This window comes from Ceratina calcarata, unplaced genomic scaffold, assembly GCF_001652005.2.
Source record: "Ceratina calcarata isolate Rehan_Ccalc_2016 unplaced genomic scaffold, ASM165200v1 scaffold151.2, whole genome shotgun sequence".
NCBI classification, from domain to species: Eukaryota; Metazoa; Arthropoda; class Insecta; order Hymenoptera; family Apidae; genus Ceratina; species Ceratina calcarata.
Genome location: NW_017136308.1, coordinates 1490838 through 1510727, shown reverse-complemented (window position 1 = coordinate 1510727; position 19890 = coordinate 1490838). Strand labels below are relative to the sequence as shown.

At 44.6% G+C, this 19890-nt stretch overlaps 1 protein-coding gene across 9 annotated transcripts in view; it reads right to left on the bottom strand.

The window, feature by feature from the left end:
• The window catches only part of pnt (ETS transcription factor pointed), a 108382-nt gene that overhangs the window by 32785 nt on the left and 55707 nt on the right, over nt 1-19890 (bottom strand). The window contains exon 1 of one of the 9 annotated variants that reach the window (XM_026819492.1): nt 5579-7840. The exons of the other annotated variants lie outside the window; for them this stretch is intronic. Coding sequence (XP_026675293.1) covers nt 5579-5684 — 106 coding nt within the window. The 5' untranslated portion in view covers nt 5685-7840. Of the gene's footprint in view, nt 1-5578; nt 7841-19890 lie in introns of those variants that run through there. 9 annotated transcript variants of the gene reach the window in all.

Genomic DNA, 19890 nt, shown 5'->3' with positions numbered 1-19890 from the left:
GGTCGTATACAATTTTTTCTATCTCGTAATGAAACGATACATTCTGTATAACGGAGAACCGAGACAGAAAATTAGACGAACGATCTGCGTGTCTCGGCGAGGTAAAATTTTTCCCGGAAACGCGTACAACATATCTCGCACTTTTTTCCTCGGCCGAGAAAGAATTAACCGACGATCGAGTTCCCCCGCTTATAAGGTCGTAATATTTTTTTTTCTCATCCGCGTGGAACACGTCGAGGTAAGTTTGTAGATGAGTTTTAACGGACACGGGGCACGTGCTGGCAACGTCTTCTGGCTTATCCCTCTTTCCACGCCGACTCTGGAATATACTCAGCAGCCAAACAACTGCGGCAGCTGTCCTGAACAAACTACTAGCCCTCGTGGCGTGCAACGCTCTTCCAAAATCTTTCACGTCTCGTTCGTCTCGCCTACACAAGTTCTCGTAAAAAGTCATATTCGAAATTTCGCACGAAATTTCAAAGTGGAATTAATAGAAATCTCTTGACACGGTTCTATGGGAAGTTCGTGAGAAGAAAACCAGTTGCACTTTTTCTTTTCGATTCGACTCGAGTGGCTCTCGTGTTGGAAATGTTCGTGCCTCTAATTGACACTTCCCTCAACCCTTATTAATTAAGACGTGTGTCATAACCGTAATTTTTTCACGCTTGGAAAGTTGGACAGTACCATTTTTCTCTAGATCGATCGATAACTCGAGCAAAAAATGGTACTGCAATAATTGACATTCTTCAAAGGATTCGTGAAACAGAAGTCGATACAAAATAGGAGAGACGAATAATATAGCTTTCAATAGATGATGCCAAGAGGCAACGGATCGGATCGATTATTTTGACGAAGCATACACGGTGGATGGTTTATTCGGTGGGTACTTGCAGCACGTGACCCTTGTACACCTGTTGCTCGCGGAAACCTGGAACGCGTCCAACGAGGGGAACCCACCCTAACCGTTTACCCCTGAAGAGGCGATGAATTCGAGACGGGCGAGGGTTGCCGCGATAAAAATACATTTGTACCGAGTGTCTCCCGTCGAACAGCCGCAAATCTCCAGAGATTCGAGGAACGTTTCGCTATCGTCTAAAATAGACCCAAAGTTTCTCCCATAATTCGTCAGATATTATTAGACATTTTTAGATAGAGAAGATTCCAACGTAACTCTGGTGTAATACGTGTACTATGTACATTTAAAAACGGAATAACTATTTTCATATTGGGTAGAGCAACTCAATTATCTGCAGAATATCAGAAGGCTTACTATATAATTTCTAACAAAAAATATGATTTTTAATTATTCCTGGTGTTTAATAAAAATGTGTAACATCCCGTTTTTAGATCCGAGTTACATGCATGTATAAAGTTTCATCATGGGTGGGAAGTTTATCGCGTACATTCCCGATTCGGTTGGTGACTTGCCCGAGCACATCCTGTCTCGTTAAGAGCCAAGGACGCGTATAAACCATGAAGCCTGCGGTTTTTCCCGAAAGGGCTGACCAGGACTATCCGGTAGTAGCGAGATAAAGCTTATCTATCTCGACGACAACGGTTTGTTTGCGCTCGGTACGTCGTCATTTTGACGGTTTATGGCTACGCCTCCCGCCTGGTGAACCACCAGATTCGGAGAAAGATTTCAAAAGATCGTTCGAAATGATTTTCATTTACCAACATTTTTACGCTGATTAAGATAATAGCTTGAAGCCCGATTAGAAATATTTTCATGCAATGATTGAAGCGATTATTGATGTAATATTTTATTAAAATAATTAAGCACCGTGAAAGGGGGTGGCATTCTGCCGTGTATGTGGCCTGAGAAAACTAAATCAGGGTTAAAGATGATCCTGCGGGTGATGTCGCGGATAAAATAACTGCGGGTAAGGAGCAGCAGTTAGTGAGTACGAATGGCGACTTGATAATCAACAGGCATGTTAACGAGCGGTGGCGACGTTGTTGATTATCGCGAAACCGCGTGTCTCGACGCGATAAGAACGGACGGCGAGCGTGTTACGGTTCATAATTAACGTCTTAATCGGGGAAAGTACGAGTCCCGATCGGCGTGTTATTATTAACATAATGATTAACGCGTAATGATCGGTGTCGCGGGACGTTAAATCAGTTAAATGAACGCGACCGCTGCCGGAAATGAGGAAAATCACTATGATCCCCGAGGGCGGAGTTACACGACTGCGGGACGATCTACGATCCATGGGAGAATTCGTAACAGACACCAGATCTGTAGTTTACGATCGATAAATCTGAGAAAGCAGTCGGCGAACATTTTATAGGCGATGCAGACTTAAATGGCAGATTCAGTGTTTTCAGAATACTCTACTTAAGGGGCCTTACCAGTGTGAAACTTAAAAAAAATCGAATTTTCCTTTGCATTTTTTCGAAAGTTTATACCATTAAAAATATCATACTAAAATTCCAAGGTCGGATCTAGACTAGTTTTCGAGTGGCAGCTTTCTAACAGTATTGATGCAATATAAGTAATAATGTAATAGTTAATACTTTACACGCGTTTTTCTCGAAATGGTATTTTCCAAATTTACTGACACTTTAACTCAAAAACCAATTATCCAATTGATTTAAAATTTTAACAGAGTGTTCCAGACATGTTTTATTGTTGAATGACATAGAATATTCTTGATTGGATGAAAACTATAATTTTAGCAACAAAAAACGACAAATTTTTTAAGGAAAAATAAAAAAATCCATAAAGTTTAAAAATATTCCATAGAATACTTTTCTTAAAAAAATGTACAAAAATGACCTAAATTTATGGCGGTCACACTGGTAAGGCCCGTTAATGGAATATCATTGTAAAAAGGAACAACTGATGGGATTAGGGATTCCCTTAGGATTTTCCAAGACGAAGTTAAACGGTAGTAAAGTAATATCTATGATCTATGGCAGATTTGTTCCAGATCTCTACTTTAAGATCGATAAGTCTAAGAGAGTAGTTTGAGAACATTTCCTAAGCGATAAAGGCCAGGTTTAAGCTATTGAAACTCATATTTAAAAGTGTAGTCCTTTTCTCAGTAAGAAACACAGGTAGCGTCTGTGCATGTACGCAGCGAATGACTATCATCTTCGGACTGGAGATATTTCTAGAGGGGGTAGCAACAAGTAGTTGCGGCATTGTTAGGGACGGCGATTATCAAGAAACCGCGTGTTTCACCGAGATACGATGGCCTCCGCAGCGTGCGTCCCGGTGATAACGTCGACGCATGCCCGGCCCGACTTCCTGGACCGTTCTCCGCAGCACGAAAACCCACCGAATCACGGAATCCATGAGAAGCATGCGCTCTCGTACGAGCCGCTGCCGAAAGGAGCCCCGGGAGACGGCCAAGATTGCGGCTCAATTATCGTAGCCACCCGCTGATTAGCCAGCTGCTCCTTTTTTCTGTTGTTGCTGCACCACCAGATAAAACTGTAGATTACGGTGAATCGGTTATCGTTTCAGTGACCGCGGAGAGCTTCGTTACTGCAGTTTTTCCACGGGGAACATGGCGAACTCCTATATTAAAGCCGCTTGCTAATTAACAGGGGCTCGATATGAAGAAGTAAGATGAAGGTAGGACCGCGGACTTAATTGCTTCCAGCCTTGTTTTTCTTTCCGAGGAACACCAGCTGATAGGAATGCGTCGGATCTGGTTTTTCGTTTTGGCAAACCAAGTTTCAATCTTGTATGAAACCAATAATTTTGATCATAACGATGACGAACTCATCGGTCCAGAATTGGTCCATGATCGATTTTATTGACCCACATTCGACGCAATCGACTCGGCATTTATTAATAGAAGACCGACTGAACGACGTATTGTTCCATGATATACGCAGGTACGTTCCAGATACGATTCTAAATATCCATATTTAAAACGTTCAAGTCAGATTCATTTTCATTAATGAAGCTACAATGAAATCAATTTATGGACTTCGTTCTGTTTGACAATGGACAGTGAAATAAATTAGAACGTCTTGTTTGGAAAATCGCTATGGACACAGATCATTACTTTTTCTCGTTTCATTGCATCCATCGACCAGGTGGACGGCTGTTATTGCATATTTTTTCAAGCAATCTTTCTTTTTATACTTATCTGGCAACGTTCGCAGACGTTTACGTTCGGGCATTTACCCTAGATGCAAATTGCCATAGTCGAAACCGCAATTAGAATGTTTCGCGTACCGTTAAATTAAAATGTCTAAGACAACTGTTGATGCATTAATCTTGTCGAAACGACGCGTTATAAATCATTCTCCCTAGTATCGGTCCAACATTTGCATAGCGGCAGCGAGCGAAAGATTTCAAGATAAAGGGAGAAGATATTCGATTCGATTCCGTTTCCGAGGATTAATGGAAAGGAGAGGCGAGTTCCACTCGAATCAGTCTTCGTGCCGCGGTGATATCTACATGAACAAAACGGATCAAGCCATTCGCAGGAACCGGTTGCCAGGAAGCGGTGGCATGGCATAGCTTCTTCTTCTTCTTCGCTCGAGATATCCCCTACTTGCGCGTAGAAAGAAACAACCGTGGCCGTTTCGCGGGCCACCGACTCGTGTTGTAATTCATCCGCGAGATTTCCCATTTACCCGCGTGTTTTACCAGACCGCCAATTCAGAGGAACACGAAAGAACAGCAAGCGCGTCGATACTGCACCTCGGAATGCAATGACGATAAATGCTCAGCTAATAAACATGAGATAAAACGATATTTGAAACTACTTTGCAGTCTAGATAATAAAATTGTCAGTATCGAGGGACGTTTGGAAAGTTTGAGTCTAAATGTGGCAGCTTGTCGTCGGATATCGCGTCGCTGTTATACACATAAATTCCAATTATTGTTTTAATTATTATGATTAATTTTTACGATTTGTCAATGTTTTTAGTTTTTAACAAAGTGTTATGCGCTACTGTTCGGTTCAAAGCAGGTTTTATTTAAACCGATGTTGTTATTAAATTACTAAAAAACCGGTGGATAGAAATTGGGACGTGTCCCTTATTTTTAATTAATTTAGCGGATAACATCGATATCCTCATCGCGTTTTCATAATCTACCCCGTTGAGATCGAAAATCGATGAAAGAGTAGGAAAGTCGGAATGGAACGAGAGATTTGAACGCAGAGGCGGAAGTGATCGTTTCCAATCGACAATGGGAAACGGCTCGTGCTCCGAGAGCAAGAGGAAGCGTGTCAGGGTCAAAGGTCGACCATTTCTGGCACGGAGCTCCCTTCCCTGTCGAAAGGGAGTCCGTCCAACTGCAGGAAGCGCATATGCGCCCGGGATGCAGGTTACACGCCTGCTCGGTCCCCGACATCTGTCACGATCCATCCTGAGTCACGTACAACGTCTAACAACCTATCTTCCACCGCTATTGATCTCATTAACGTTTCTATGAAAAATCTCTCTTTATCCCCGAGTGCCACACGAATCGGAAGATCCGCGGAGCGGAACGCGATACGCGCAACGTCAAAGGAAAGGATCGACCGCAAGCATCCGAGCTGTAAACGCGGGAACTATGAAGAAAAAAGGGGACGGCGGGCTCGCATTCGCCCGTTCGGTACCATACCTCTGGGCCTGGCGAAGGACTTCATGGCCTTGATTCCCATTCCGGCATAAGCGTCGCCGCTATAGTCAACGTACATGAGTGCTGTCCTCGCGTGCTCACTGTACATACACGAATCTCCCGGATCACTGTCATTCGCTGCTGTACTTTTCCCTTTCTTCTCCTTTTTTTTTTATTCCATCTCCACGCCGAGATGGGACGCACGGTTCACTCGCGCCAATTCGGTCTCGCCCATCGGTCGAGATCGATCCGTCCGATCTTGATCAGTCGCGACATCGAGGCGAGGCTCGACGTAGAAAACGACGGTCGATCCTCTTCTATCCCATAATAACGTATCGAACGTCGACTTGTTTACCAACGATCGGCGACACACTCGCGAACGATTTCGACTGCCATTGCTATCCACTCTGTCACTGGATCACGTTAACGAACCTGAACAAATCCCCCGATTAATGTTACCGATCGTCACGTTTCACTGAAAACGCATGATCTCCAGAGGTCCGATCGACTTTCGCACGATCATTCACCACGTTCGGAACCACGAGGAGAGTCCCGATCGACTAGAGGCGCGCACAGGTGGACGACGCGACAGGTGAGAATCGTCCCGGGTAAATCGAAACGCGCACGGTTAACGCGGCGCGGTTAGACGCGTATTGGATGGAGCCGGCGTGTGTCCAGCATGTGTTTGCTATCAATTCATAACCGCGACCCAGGGGGCTATTTTCGAGTATCTGCTTGCGCAACGACGGTACTGGCGGCCAAGAGTAGGGGCACGTATTCCGGAGCGGAAATCGTGTACACCGGGAACGACGGGCCTGGCTCCGAAAATACGCGAGGAACTTCCAATTCGTGGCGCGATCTCCGATCCCATTCGAGCGGCGTTCTTCTTCCGTCTTTTGACGTTCTCGAGGCAGACGTGGCACACGAACCCGACCGGATCCAACGAAACGGGCGTGACAGAACGCGGCACTGGCACCGGCGATGATTAACGATGGAGTTTGAATCTGGACGTAGGATCGAGGTTGATCTCGGTTACCGAAGAGCGGATCGTTGGTTCGTCAGGCCGAAGCGCCACCGTCGAGCACGTACGACCGCGTTCCGCAGGTAAGTGCGTACGCGAGGAGAGAGGCGCGGGGCAGAAGAGACCAGAAGAAGAAGAAGAAGAAGAAGAAGAAGAGGTGAAACGTGGAAGAGAGAGGAGGCAGAGGAAAGAGCGAGCGAGCCAGGCCAGCCAGCTGGACGAAGAGAACGTGGAGGAGGACGCTCGTCGCGGTCGACTGTGGAGGGATGAACGAAGAACGGAGGAAGACGGGAACACGTAGTCGTCGGGAGGGGATCGAGAGAGTTTATTCGAGGCAGCGGGACGTGGCGGCGGAGGTGGACGCGCACACCGTACCGAGCTGTTCCTTGTCCTTCGAATCGCTGGACGGATTCGTAGGAATCACCGTCGTGTCACCGGGTCAAACACTGCGGCTATACAAATCTCGCAATACGAAACTTCTCAGAAATCATCATTTACGTATGCTGATAATCTACTGCGAATCGTAAAACAGGATTTTCTAGGCCCAATTTTTAGAAAGCTGATTTACCCATCGATATAACGTCGATCAGAGAAAAATAAATCTTCCTTATTCAAACTGTTTCAAGTTACCGATAAAACTCAGACCGATTCAACTAGGAAGAGGAAGCTCCGTTGACGCTGTTCCAAAAATCGGAGAACAACGCTAGTACGCTTTTCGATCGATAGACGCGAAAGCGAGAAGAACATCGCTGACGGAGAGGACAAAGGAAAGGCGATAGACCGCCAGACGAGAATGAGATCGCTCGGAAGAGAGAAGAGCGTGTCTCTCGGGTGTCAGGGGTCCCCACCGGTCCGACGTTCGTTCGCCTAGCCTCGCTCCTCGCTTATAGTTTTATGAATGAATACTCTCCCGTCGACGCGGTAAACTCACACTGCCGCGACGGGAACGCGCGCGACATCCTCTTCCCTTCGTCTCCGCCGAATCCTACCACCGATTTCTCCCACCCGACGCGATTCTCCTTTCCTGCTTCCAACCGTCGTCTCCGTCTTTATCAATTACGCCGCTCCGTCTTTTTCCGTTGCTCGCGCGTAAACCTCTTCCTCGTCTCTCTTCCATCTTCCTCTCTCTCCACGACTGGTACGCGTCCGTCCCTCTCCTTCTTCCGTCCGACGCACGCGACGACTGGTACCTTCGTCTTCGTCGTTCCACGGCCGAGCGAGGATCGTGTACGAGGCCTATCTCTCACGTACGCGCGCAGACGGAGACAGGCCCGTTCCTTCATTCGGTCGGTTCGTTCATTCATGCCTCGGACACGGTACAGTATGCCCGGTTCGAGTCGAACCCACTCCCTCCCACCCCCGACGATCCAGTGCACCGTTTTTCCTTCTGCCTCTCGCTGCCGCTGACGTAGCGAAAAAAATATTCACGGGCCGTCGGTCTCGCCCGCGCCAAGATTTTCCTCGGTACCGTCCGTCGCCGAGATCGAAGACGATTCTCTACAAACATCATTTTTGTCACGATCAGTCTTGCGAATGGAATTCCAAAGTATCACTCGGAATCATTCGTTGTTATTTTTTATGCAAATGAAACATAGTCCTCCTACGTTCTCATGTTTCAATCATTAATAGAAGACACGAAAACAGTTTTAGAGCGACGTCACTCTTTCAGAATTGTTAGATCACCGATCCTTTCCCAAGGAGGTCGTTATTGAAGAAAAAAAAAAAACGATGACCATTTCCTTTTCTGTCTGAGAGAGAGAAAAAGGTTTCATTCAAGATCTACGCGCAGCTCGACGGGGCACGGAAGTCGTCTCGTAACACCGGGCAGCCCGGTTTTCAACGGAATAATCGACGCTAGCGTAGCATTCGGTGGAAGGCGAGACGTAATTACGCTCGTATATGCTAGAACGCAAACACTATTTAACATCGCTGGTAATTTCTGCCCGTGTGTCTGCCCCTTCCCCTTTTGCCAACGCGCAACCCACGGCTCTCGAGGATGTTGCCTCGCGGTGATTAATGTGAAACTTCTTGCTCGCGGGCAAGGCTAAAAATTTCTTACGGGACGCGTTTCCGGCACCGCGAGACCATTCATAAACTCGCCACTCGATATTATCAGCCAATACCGATCGCAACTTTTACTGATACGCTACATGTTTCACTAACAGATTAGCGGAGTATGGATTTTGCGCATTACTAGAAGAATTGTAGACATAAGATATATCATAATATTTGAACAGCGAAAGAGGTATAAATTTACATTTCATTTTATTTTTAATTTACATCAAAGTAATTTTATTTTGCACAATGAAAGTATGCACAGATTTCAGATTTAATTAGATGGATAAAAAATTGTAAATGTACGGAGGAACATTACGAGAGAGAGAACACGTGAAATAGCTACTTTCGAATCAGTTGACAAGGATCAGATAGGTCGAAACTAAAGCCGTGTGGAATGCACATCTACTTAGAGCAAGTAGAGCGTGGACTATTACTAGCGATCAGGGGTGGCACGGAATAATTAGAAAGTAATTAGAAACGCAATCGTTCGAATTAAGCTAGATATGTAGCTATGATTTATGAATCCGTTCGAAGGGAGCTTCACGGGCAACCATAATAAAGCTCGATATAAGTCATCGTCAATTCAGAACCTGTACAAACATCGTCACGTGAAACATGGAGTTTGTTATTCAAATATTCTACATTCACGTAGTCTCAGACTAAAGACGTACTTTGGTTATCGTGTTATTATGAACAGGAAGACTAGGAGGCTCAGTTTACTGTATAATGTGTAATAAAAAATTAAAAGAAATTGCTGTTCTAAGCTTAGAATTCTTCGAAAGAGCTTCTTCTCAAGTTTGCATATTTATGAACGAGGACGTATATACAGATACGCGTGTGACAACGATGCGACGCGAGAATATGCTACAAATTGATGCACGTCTAAAGACGTCGCGAACTTTTTATATTTTGCGCGATTTCACGCGAAACGCGAAGAGGTGGTACTCTCCTCCTTGTCCTGGCGTGGCTAGGCTCCTTTGCCAACCGGTTGCGCGGCATTCGTTTCGATAAATTATCTGGGAAACGGTTCGCCGACTTTGGCAACTCCGGATCTGGCCTCTAATCACGGGCAACAGCTGCGCAGGCCGATAAATAAACAAGCATGCCACCACCGAATGTGTTACGTGTACTCTTGAATGAACCGTACGGACTTCATTCAAAACGAACATATTCACAATTGGGATCGTTGCATCTGAGAATCGATGAGTAAATGCATAATTAAATTTTGAATGAACGTAGATACAGTTGCTAAGAGAAAACACCAGTCTGTTCTATTTTATTTTTTTACCGAATGAACTGGTTTTGCGTTATCTGGACCGTGGGAAACAACTACTGCACTGTTACGCGCATTTAGAATTAGCCTTTTCCAGTTTCTTATCAATATTTTTTAGAAATATTAATTAGACACATTGCATATGTATGTCGTGTACATGTATACATAATCTGAAGTTCATTCATTGATGGAATACAATTTCATTGGCTTTGCTACTATTTGCTTACTAATTGAAGAGCAGTAGTTGTATAGTTTTTTATGTGACGAATTAATCTACGTCGAGCAGACGAGAAATACTCAAAGCATTTATATTGCATAACGAGTAGATATTTTTTCCATCTAGGATAATTGACCTTGTGCACGTTGAGTGGATCGGGAATCGTTTTGGGTTTCAAGGCTGGACGAGTGTCGAAGGAGAGGTCAGACTCTCTCGTTCCATTCACGAATTCATCAGCGTTCGACCGCTGTTCTATAATCCGTTCGAATGACCGAGAACCCGGAAGGCGTTGCGAGAAAATCGTAACCGTCGATCAGCCGCCGGTAGATATTAATAAAGTGGGAGGAGAAACGGGACGGAAATACCGGAGAGCGAGAACGAGACGAAAAACAGTGAGCGAAATAAGAGAGGTGTACCCGGTAGCACCTTCACTATAATAAAATCCACTTCGATAATAAAATAAGAAAAATAGCTAATTTTACGCATATTAAATATTTCTTATTTCCTTCGGACTCGACGACCAAATGGGTTGTATTACTTGTATGAAAGGTAAAAACGATATGAATGGGGCGATTACGAGCCTGCTTCGATTCACACGTTACAAAGGGTTGATGGATTAAAAACAGTGACAAGTAGCCTAGGGTTCAAAGGAGGAGAAGGAGGAAGCGCGCAGCCCGCGGCAGCAACGGAACAACAACGACGACGACGACGACAACAACGGCAGCACCTACGGTGATCCATCGAGACCGGAGGAAGAGAAGAAAAGGGAACGATGTGTGAGCGTCGGGGGAGGAGGGAAAGAAACGGCCGCTGCGGAGGATGAACTCGGTGATAGAGAGCAGAAGCTGCTCCGCGGGGTACGCTCGCCGAAGGCTGGGCAGGTTTTTGCTCGGCTTTTTTACGCTGTTTATTATAACTAGGAAGAGCCGGGATACGCGAAGCAGGCTGATATACAATGAGCGTCCGATCGCGATCGGTGGACGTCCTCCTCCTGCTCCTTCGAACAGTTATTCCCGATTACTTTTATAGGGTTATTAACCCCCTCGACTCTCAGCTTTAAACTCTCATAAATATAAATTCGCCAAGTTTTTTAATTTATTTTTACAAAAATGTTGAAGTAAAATTCTGATTTTCATGGCTACTGACTCGTTAAAATATAAATAATTAAAGCTATTTATTTAAGAATTTATAAACTTATTCGATGTAGTCAAAATACCTGATCGAGCATTGGGAAAATGAGGCATAGATTTATTACCATTATCAGACCTTGTCTCCCTAAGAGACACATCGAGAATTATTGTCCTAAGCTGTACATCGTACGAGAAATGGATTTTTGACCGAAGCCTCGATTAAGGATTATCGTTAATTCGAATCGCGGGAGAGGGACTCGGCAGAGGCGATCTGCGGGGCCGCGGCCAGGAAGGTATGGTTTAAAACGGCGAGGTGGGATCGGGATGGAGAGCGTGAGAACGCATAAACTTATAAGGAACGAAAGAGAGGCCACGGAGATGGAAGGGAGAGCTCCTTTCCTCGGCCGCTGAAAACAGCTCCGCGGAGTAGAACCGTAGGATAGCCTATCTGTAACACGTCACTTCCTTCGAGAGCCGTTTATAACCATCTTTTTCGCTCATTTATCCAACACTTTTCTACCACTTCCTTCGCCGCCGCTTTTTCCTCTACCGGGATCATCCGTTTAAACGCACAGGTGTAAGGATGCTCCTTGTAATAGCAAATAGAAATTATTACTCTAATTACCGGCGAGCTTCGCAAAAAGTTCTCCCTCCGCTTTCTCGATCGGACTACAAGCGCAAAATGAATCTTGCCATCAATTTTCCAATGACGAGACTTCATGTACTTACAAAAACTTTCATACGAAGAATATACAGGCATATGAACACACATTAACACTTTTCAAGAAGAAAACGAATATTAATTTATATTCCCTTTTAGTTTAACCCGAACGACGATATATCGTCGCTTATCTGAGGGCGTCTTACTATTCGCATTGCGAGAGAATTATCTCAAAATAAATTTATAAATTTATAAAATAAATATATTTATTTATTAATAAATTATAAACGATCTAATTTCATGGCAAAAGAATTAAAAAAATTGTTTTTAGGTTTAACTTTTTGTCATATCCTTATTGCATATACTCTGCTTCTTGGAACCATGATCGCAACATGTTGATGGCTGTTACTTATTTTGTTAGAAATTATTGAAAATGTAATATTTATATTTCATACTAAGTGATCTACATAAAACTATGATCCAACGATGATTATTCTTATGTACAACTATTGTTTGTAGACGAGAAACTCATTTCTATGTCATTCTTTGCATAGGTACAATACTTTCGTTCGGTACTAAAAGGGTTAAAATAAGGGTCGACAGTCTAACGACGAATAGACGCATAGTCTTTTTCTGTTCTATAAATAATTTACGTGAATTGAACTAGGCAGGTGTGAACATCGGTCGAGATCGAAAGCGAACACCTCTCGACCCGTATCGAGTTCCATTCTATTAATTAAGAGAGTGAATCTTAACGACCGCGAATATGAATTCGAAGTACGCTACTGGAACGATCGTACAGGTAGCGGATCCGATCGAGAAAAAGCGAAGGTTCGGAGAAAGGCGGCTCGCTTTCAGACGATTCTTTTCCATACTAATTAACACAGAAACTTAACGAGCTGTACAGAACTACCAGTAGCAATTGCATAATTTTCTATTACGCCGTTTTCGGAACCAGGTAGAATTCCTTGGTTACTCAATGATACAGTTACGAATAGATCGTCGATTCACTAGGAGCGCGTAGAGTTAATTGATGATCAGCGAGTGTTCGTGGGACGAGTATACGTGAAATCGGAAAGGAGGGAACAGAACGGAAGCTTTTACGAGTGGAGGACGAGAGTCGAGGCGAATAAAAGAAGAAGAAGTCACGGTTACGTGGCCGGTTGGGGTTACCGGAAGTCGAGTGACCGTAGCGGGGCAGGTGAGCCTGGCGGCGGTGCCGGGAGAGAAAAATGGGAGGAGAACCCGTAAAGGAAGTGACGTCGCACCGCGGGGCTCGTTCACGTGGCCGCGGCCTGAGAAGGTGGTGTGCGCTCCACCTTCTATCACCTAGGAAAACGGACCATAACTCTTTCCTCGTGTTCTCATCTGACAATGGAGATTGCGCGCGAATGGATGGGCTCCGATAGAGTAGCTAGATGCACCTCTCCTCTACGAATTCGTTTCGATAACACCGATACAACTGCTCGGGTTGAAAATCTCGCTTTTAAGTGAAATTAATGATTTCTATTTTTACACACAGAATCTTCAATGGATTTAGAAGTCCGAATATTAATGGAAGTCAGTCGAGACGAATCGATATGAAGTGCCTTAATTTCTATAAAATACGTGAACTATCGTAACGGCCTTTATAAGAATTGAAATATTAATTAATAAATAAATTACTATACCAAATATTGTAGGCAATATTTATCAGTTTATGACACACGTCGAACAAGCCGTGTAGCAACGGTTACGTGAAACGACCGTCGGCTTTCTCGCCGAAAGCTTCGGCGGCGATTACGCGAGGTCACGCTAAAAACGATTGTCCGAACGCGACACGCGAGTTTTCTCTCGCAACGGGCCCGATTATTGCGGCACATCGGAACGCAGAGATCGTTGCGTGAAAGTCCATCGTCCGTGCAAACGAGACGGAACAGGAGGACAGGACGTCGCGGGGCAGCGAGACCGGCGGAGAACCTGAAAGAACCGCGAGTGAGAGAGAAAAAGAGAGAGAGAGAGGGGAAGGGAAGAGGCGACAGTTTCCGGTCTCCCTGAACCCGCGCGTGAACGTTACTAGAAACCTTCTAGCACTGAGCATTCGGCAAACCGATTTTCCCCGATATAATCGATTCGCTCGCGATGGACTTTAATCCTTACGCGCAGTTCAGACACGTGTTCAAATGCTAATTTACGAACTAACAGATTGTTCCTTTCTTTTTCTATGAATACTGAACAGTTTCGACTAGGCCGCGGATTTTTATGTAAACTATTCACAGAGTTCATTTCGAATATCTGATTTCTTTCATAGTCTGTGAAATTTATCTCTCGATATTCCTCGTGTATTCTTTATATTTTTTGCACATTCGATTTATAAATGCATATAGTTTCGATGCTGAGATGGGAATCTTGTTGAGAAATTCGATGAACTCTAAGGATGTATAGGCTATACACTTAAACAATGCTAGCACGTTGAATTTGTTATTATAGATTCCTATGACAATTAAAAAGCTACCTGCAAAATTTTAAATCAATTCATAGATTTTTTAAAAAATTATAGTGCCTTCAAATTTGCANCCACTGTCCGGGTCTCGAACGTAGTCACCTCCACGCGGTGAGACCTGGGTTGGTAGCGTTTGCAAAGACTTTGCAAACGATACCAAGCGAAGAACTACGACTAGTTTAAGAATCTCTGTACCCCAAATTGTAAAATATTGTAAAGTATGTTGGTCTTTCAATACAATGTATGTGCTAATGAGTGTTACGACGAAATAAAGGAAAGAACTTGATTGAATTTTGATTAATAAATGAATGAAAATGAATCTTAGAATTTTTATTTCACAATTATTCCTCATTCCACTAATCTTTTAAACTTTTGGGATTGATTGTATAGCCAATACATCCTTAAGGAGTTTTTAAAAATTGACTTTATAAGCGTATTTGAGCGAGGCAAGTGATGAAGCTAGCCGGTGGACTTCTTGAACGAGTGTCAAGAATGTTTCATCTGTATCGCAGTCGAATTAACGGAAATAGCGATGGGGTATGTGAGTATGTATGTAGGTCCCTGCTCACTGGTAGGCGGACTCTCTTGAATGATGTACGGACCCTCGATTAGCCTGAGTAGCTTCTCTCAGGAATTTGGCATTGGTATCTCGGTAACGTCCATCGAAATTCTTGCGGACGTTTCCGAGTAATCCGATAATAATAGCGAAACGTCAATGAAATTTGTCAATGACCCGGTTGAAATTAATACAGTTCCGAAAATACTACCATTCATAATTCTTAGAGTCTATCGTGAAATTTGTACAGACTCGAATAAGATACGAATAAATAAATGAAGATTTGCGATATTTAATAGACGACCAAAGTAGAAATCTTTTTTGTTTTTTAATTTTTTCTTTCATCTTTTGTCTTGCAATTTCAATAGAATTTTTTTAAGGCGATCCCTGCTGGTTGGTAATTTATTAGACGATAAACGAATAAGTAGGGAGTCTTGAAACTGTGAATCGGGGCGTGCACCGTTACCCGGAGCTATGAGATCACTGGTTGCAAATAAATTGAAAAGTTCCTCGGCTCTTAAGAATTCTACAAAATGTCACTACCCATCTTTCGGCGGATATTGCGTTCTAGGAATCCGCGCTGTAAATCGTAGAATTAACGTATCTGCTGTTCTGCAATCGGAGACGGTCGAGTCACATTTTCAAGTGAAAACCGTGGCTTAGGTATAGCCTGCGCGAAGTTGTTGCACGGGGATTGCAACGAGGTAGTCGGAGCTATAATGAAGCGGTCTTCGGACTGGCACGCTGCAGCAGTGCGGCGTAATGCCGTCTTCGAGCAGATATAGCCGCGATGAATAATGTACAGGAGCAGATTATCCTCGGAACAAGTTCTCGGCTTAACTCCCACGCGCCCTGCTGCTACCGCGGGGACAGGTGTGCTCGGTTCCACTTGTACTCGATAACTGATAAGCCTGTTCCCTTTTGGAAATCGGTTATCGCCGTACTATTCGACGAATACAAATAAGTCGTCTTCTACAAAGCGTGTGAATATACCCAGGATTCGAGGGTGCAAACAATTTTAACCAAATAAGTGACTTCGATTCTTATTAATAATTCAAATGAAGAACTTAAAAATCTTTTCTCTTCCTGATTTTGGCTAATAGCAATTTTTTCAATTATTTAGAAAACTAAGTCTTCCGACAATTAAGAAAAATCAAGTCGATTGCTCGAGTATTAAATATAACTAAGAGAAGTTATATTAATGAGGACCACTCTATGACACAGAATGTAAATGAATCACTGTGAACTGTGTTTATCTTTTTAGCACAATATCAATCGCAATTATTTTTGTCTTACACTATATTTTATTTCACATGCCATTTTAGTCTCGTATTTATTCTGTTACGTAATTTCGTTGAAACGAATAAATAGGATAATTTACTAATTACGCAGGAGGATAAGCGTTCGTATATTAGGCTGTCTATTTTCGAAACGACACAATAGGCCGTACGGATTTCGTAAGACAAAATCGAGAACACGGAAATAAACAGTGTAGGATGATTTCGCGGTTTGGAAAGCGACGCGGCAGCATGAAAAAAGGCAAAAGGCGCGACGTGCCAGGGGAACGAGGTAGAAGTCAGACACAAATGCCACGACCAATTAAACGTCTCTATCGATTAATTACGGCCGATTGGATTCGACAAACCGGCATGATTGATCGACTTTATCGGCGTGCGTACGATGAGACAAATGATTAAACGTTTTGTGCGCGACGCCAGGATGCTCGCAGATTTCCTTCTCCGTCCTCGTCTCGGACCCTTCGCTCGCGCCTCGTCGCACTTTATCGAATACCGTGATCTCGCGATCGAACAATCGCGCGCCTGCTAACCCGTCTCCCCTTTTATTATTCGATCCTTTTTTTTTTTCTTCTTCGTCGTCTTCTCCTTTTTGCGCGCTGCGAACACACCACCGATCGAACGTCGCGCCGCCGCCGCCGTCGCCGCGGTAACAATTTCCTAATCGACTAAAGCGACTTTCGTGCAATTAACCGTTACGCAACCCTTGCCTAACGATCGTATCGGCGAAAAAGGAAAAGTGATCAGCCGGCTTCTTTATCGCTCAGCGAATTCGCCGTTCGATTCGCGCAATCGATCGTGAAGCGAAAAAACAATCGTTACGCGAGGCCTCTGTGATTATCAATTTCGAAAATTACAAGCTTCTCCCTCGTGTTTCATAGCTCGAATCCGCATACATCGAATCTGCATGTAAGAAGCAAATCCATAAACAATCGGTACTCCGAACAGACCGATAGATATTTATAGGAAAATTCCCGAGATTCCGCTGTAATCTGATTCATTTATTAAAGACGGTTTTAATTAAACCCGATTTTATTTTTCTTCGAAGAGAATTAATCCGCAGGAACGACGGGAGGGACGAAGCGCCGCGACGTTACGTTTTAATTTCAGCACCGAAAGAGGAAGACAAGGAGGAGGAAGAAAAAGAACGAGAAAACCGCAGGAACCGCAACGAACAGGGAGAAAGAGGGACGTGCGTGTCGCGTGGGAGGGGGAGCCGCGTAGTAAGCGTAGTAAGACACGAGCGGAAGTTTGAAAGGGGAAGCCGGTGGTGGAGGCCGGGGAACCGGAAACGGCCGAATGCTCGTCACGAGGCACCGGCCAGGCCGAAGAAAAGCAGCAGCAGCAGCAGCAGCCAGAAAGAAAAAGCGGATATATACCTACGTTAACAGGCCGGTGCGGGTAGAGAGAAAGAGCAATTTCGAGCAGAGAAAGAAAAAAAAAAACGAGTTACGACAGGGAGGCCTGTTAAACGAGCTGCAGATCAAAGAGTCCTGCTGTATTAATTGATATTAATTACGCCATAGCTTCACGATCTCCCTTTACTCCTTTTTCCCATATTTCTTACCCCAAGTCGTTTTTGCATCGCGCGAGATACGATATTATCGAGTCAATTTTTGATCTACTTTCGAGGGGGCTGGCTAACAGAATTCGATAAATTCCCGAGGCGTCACGTACACGCTCGTTACACGGATTACGAGCTTGTACGACACGTCCAATTAACAATTTCCGGACGATCACGCTTCCCGTGGAAAGAAAAACGAAACACAGCCGATTGCATGAAGAATGATAAAAAGGGAGAAATCCTGCACGCCTCCGAAATATAATGTAACCGACGCTACGGCGGAGACGTTTGTTCGCGACTCGTCGCAACGAGAGGAGGACGAGCTGAACAAAAGCTGACCGTGCGACGGAGACGTGGCTAGGGCCTCTCTTCGAGACGGTGGGAGTGTGTCCAGGAATGAGTAATACAGCGGCCGACGAGTGTACGACGGGAGGAACGATGAGAGGGCGAAGGATAGACGGAGACGGGGCACTAATGAATGACTACAAAAGGAACAGGTATAGCCAGACGAGGACCGAGGCAGCGGGTCGAAGAGAGACGCCAAGTAGCAGAGGACGGACTCTGTGAATGAACGGCCGACAGAAGAAGAGAGAGTGAGAACCGCCAGCGGAGGAGAGAGAAAGAGAGAGAACCATGGAACGGGTCGGGTTTGACGGTAGCACGCACGCCAAGGGGATAAGAGACGCCCAGAGGGGTGAGAGTTATTTTGGTACGTGTATCGAAATCAGAATGCAACAAGTGGAACATGCGTGTCTCTCCGCTACCTCTACACTCCTGCTTGGAAACATCTCTCGCTTCGAATCTCGCCACCGTTTTTACCCTTTCTGTCGCTCTCCTCGGGCTTGCGCGGCGTACGCGTACTTCTAACTTTAGATTATGTTTGCTATCGGTCTTCAAACACGCGATCTCTGGTGTCTGGCAGGAGACGATGGTTGTTAATCTTTCAAATTTATGTAAAATATACTGTGTTTCCTTTCTGTCGACCAGACCGAATCTAGAGAGGAGTAAATGCTACGGCGGTTTCGTACGGTTTGAAATTGAAAAATTTAAAAACAGAATAAAACATGAAATAAGAAAGACGGTGGCGCTTAGCTAGAATTAATTTCCGCGGAGGTGTTTCCCTCCGTCCCGAAATGATCTTCCGTTCGAAGAAGCGGAGGCACAGTTAGCGAGAACGGGGCATTCGTATGCAGCGTGCCGGCCGTGTAGACGATAGACGATCGTGCCTCGCCTGGCCGGTCCGTTCCGTTCATTCACTAACTCGCTTCGTACTCCAGTACATTATTGTTAGACAACTACCCGTTTCCGGCGCTATCGCTTCTACGTGTTTGTCATATTTTCGTGTTGCCTATTATGCCAGACGATGCTCGACGCTCTCTCTTTTAAAACTTGGCCTTGGAGGACCGAACAATTCTTGCCATTTTTTTCAATACCAGTATTTTTCGACTGGTAACGATGATAAAATGAACCTCTACACAATTACCTTTTTTAGAAGAACGGAAGAACGGCTGAGAAGAGATTGTGTAAGGAGAATTCGAGGAGTGGGACACGTAGCTACTGAATGGAAGAAGAGGAACGGGATATATTTATCAAAGAGACACCGTTAATCGATCAGCGAGTCGTCAACGGGGCGGGGAAACGTGGAAATGGAAGCTGGTTTTCGCGATCCACCGAGCCTCGACGTTAGGGCACCCGATCTCACACCTGAGCAGGAGAGCGTGCCTTTCGTGTCGCGCGGTAACAGATCGTTTCCGGCGCTCGTTCTGCCTCGGCGTACCGCCACGCCGGAAGAATTATTCAATGGCGTACTCGCTAACTGCGACTACTCAATAGATCGCTTTGTGCCGATCTAACAGCGAACGAATTAAGCCTTCGGGGCCCTTCGCTGGCAAACGGGAGATATACGACGGTTCACCTGATTTCAAATACAGACGTTCAGATTTTCGATAACACGCACTGGAAAACGGTGCTATGGAAAGAGCGAGAGATCGAAAGTGTGACGAATAGAACCACGAGAGAGTGATTCTCTTTATACCTGCTTATACTCGTTATTCACAT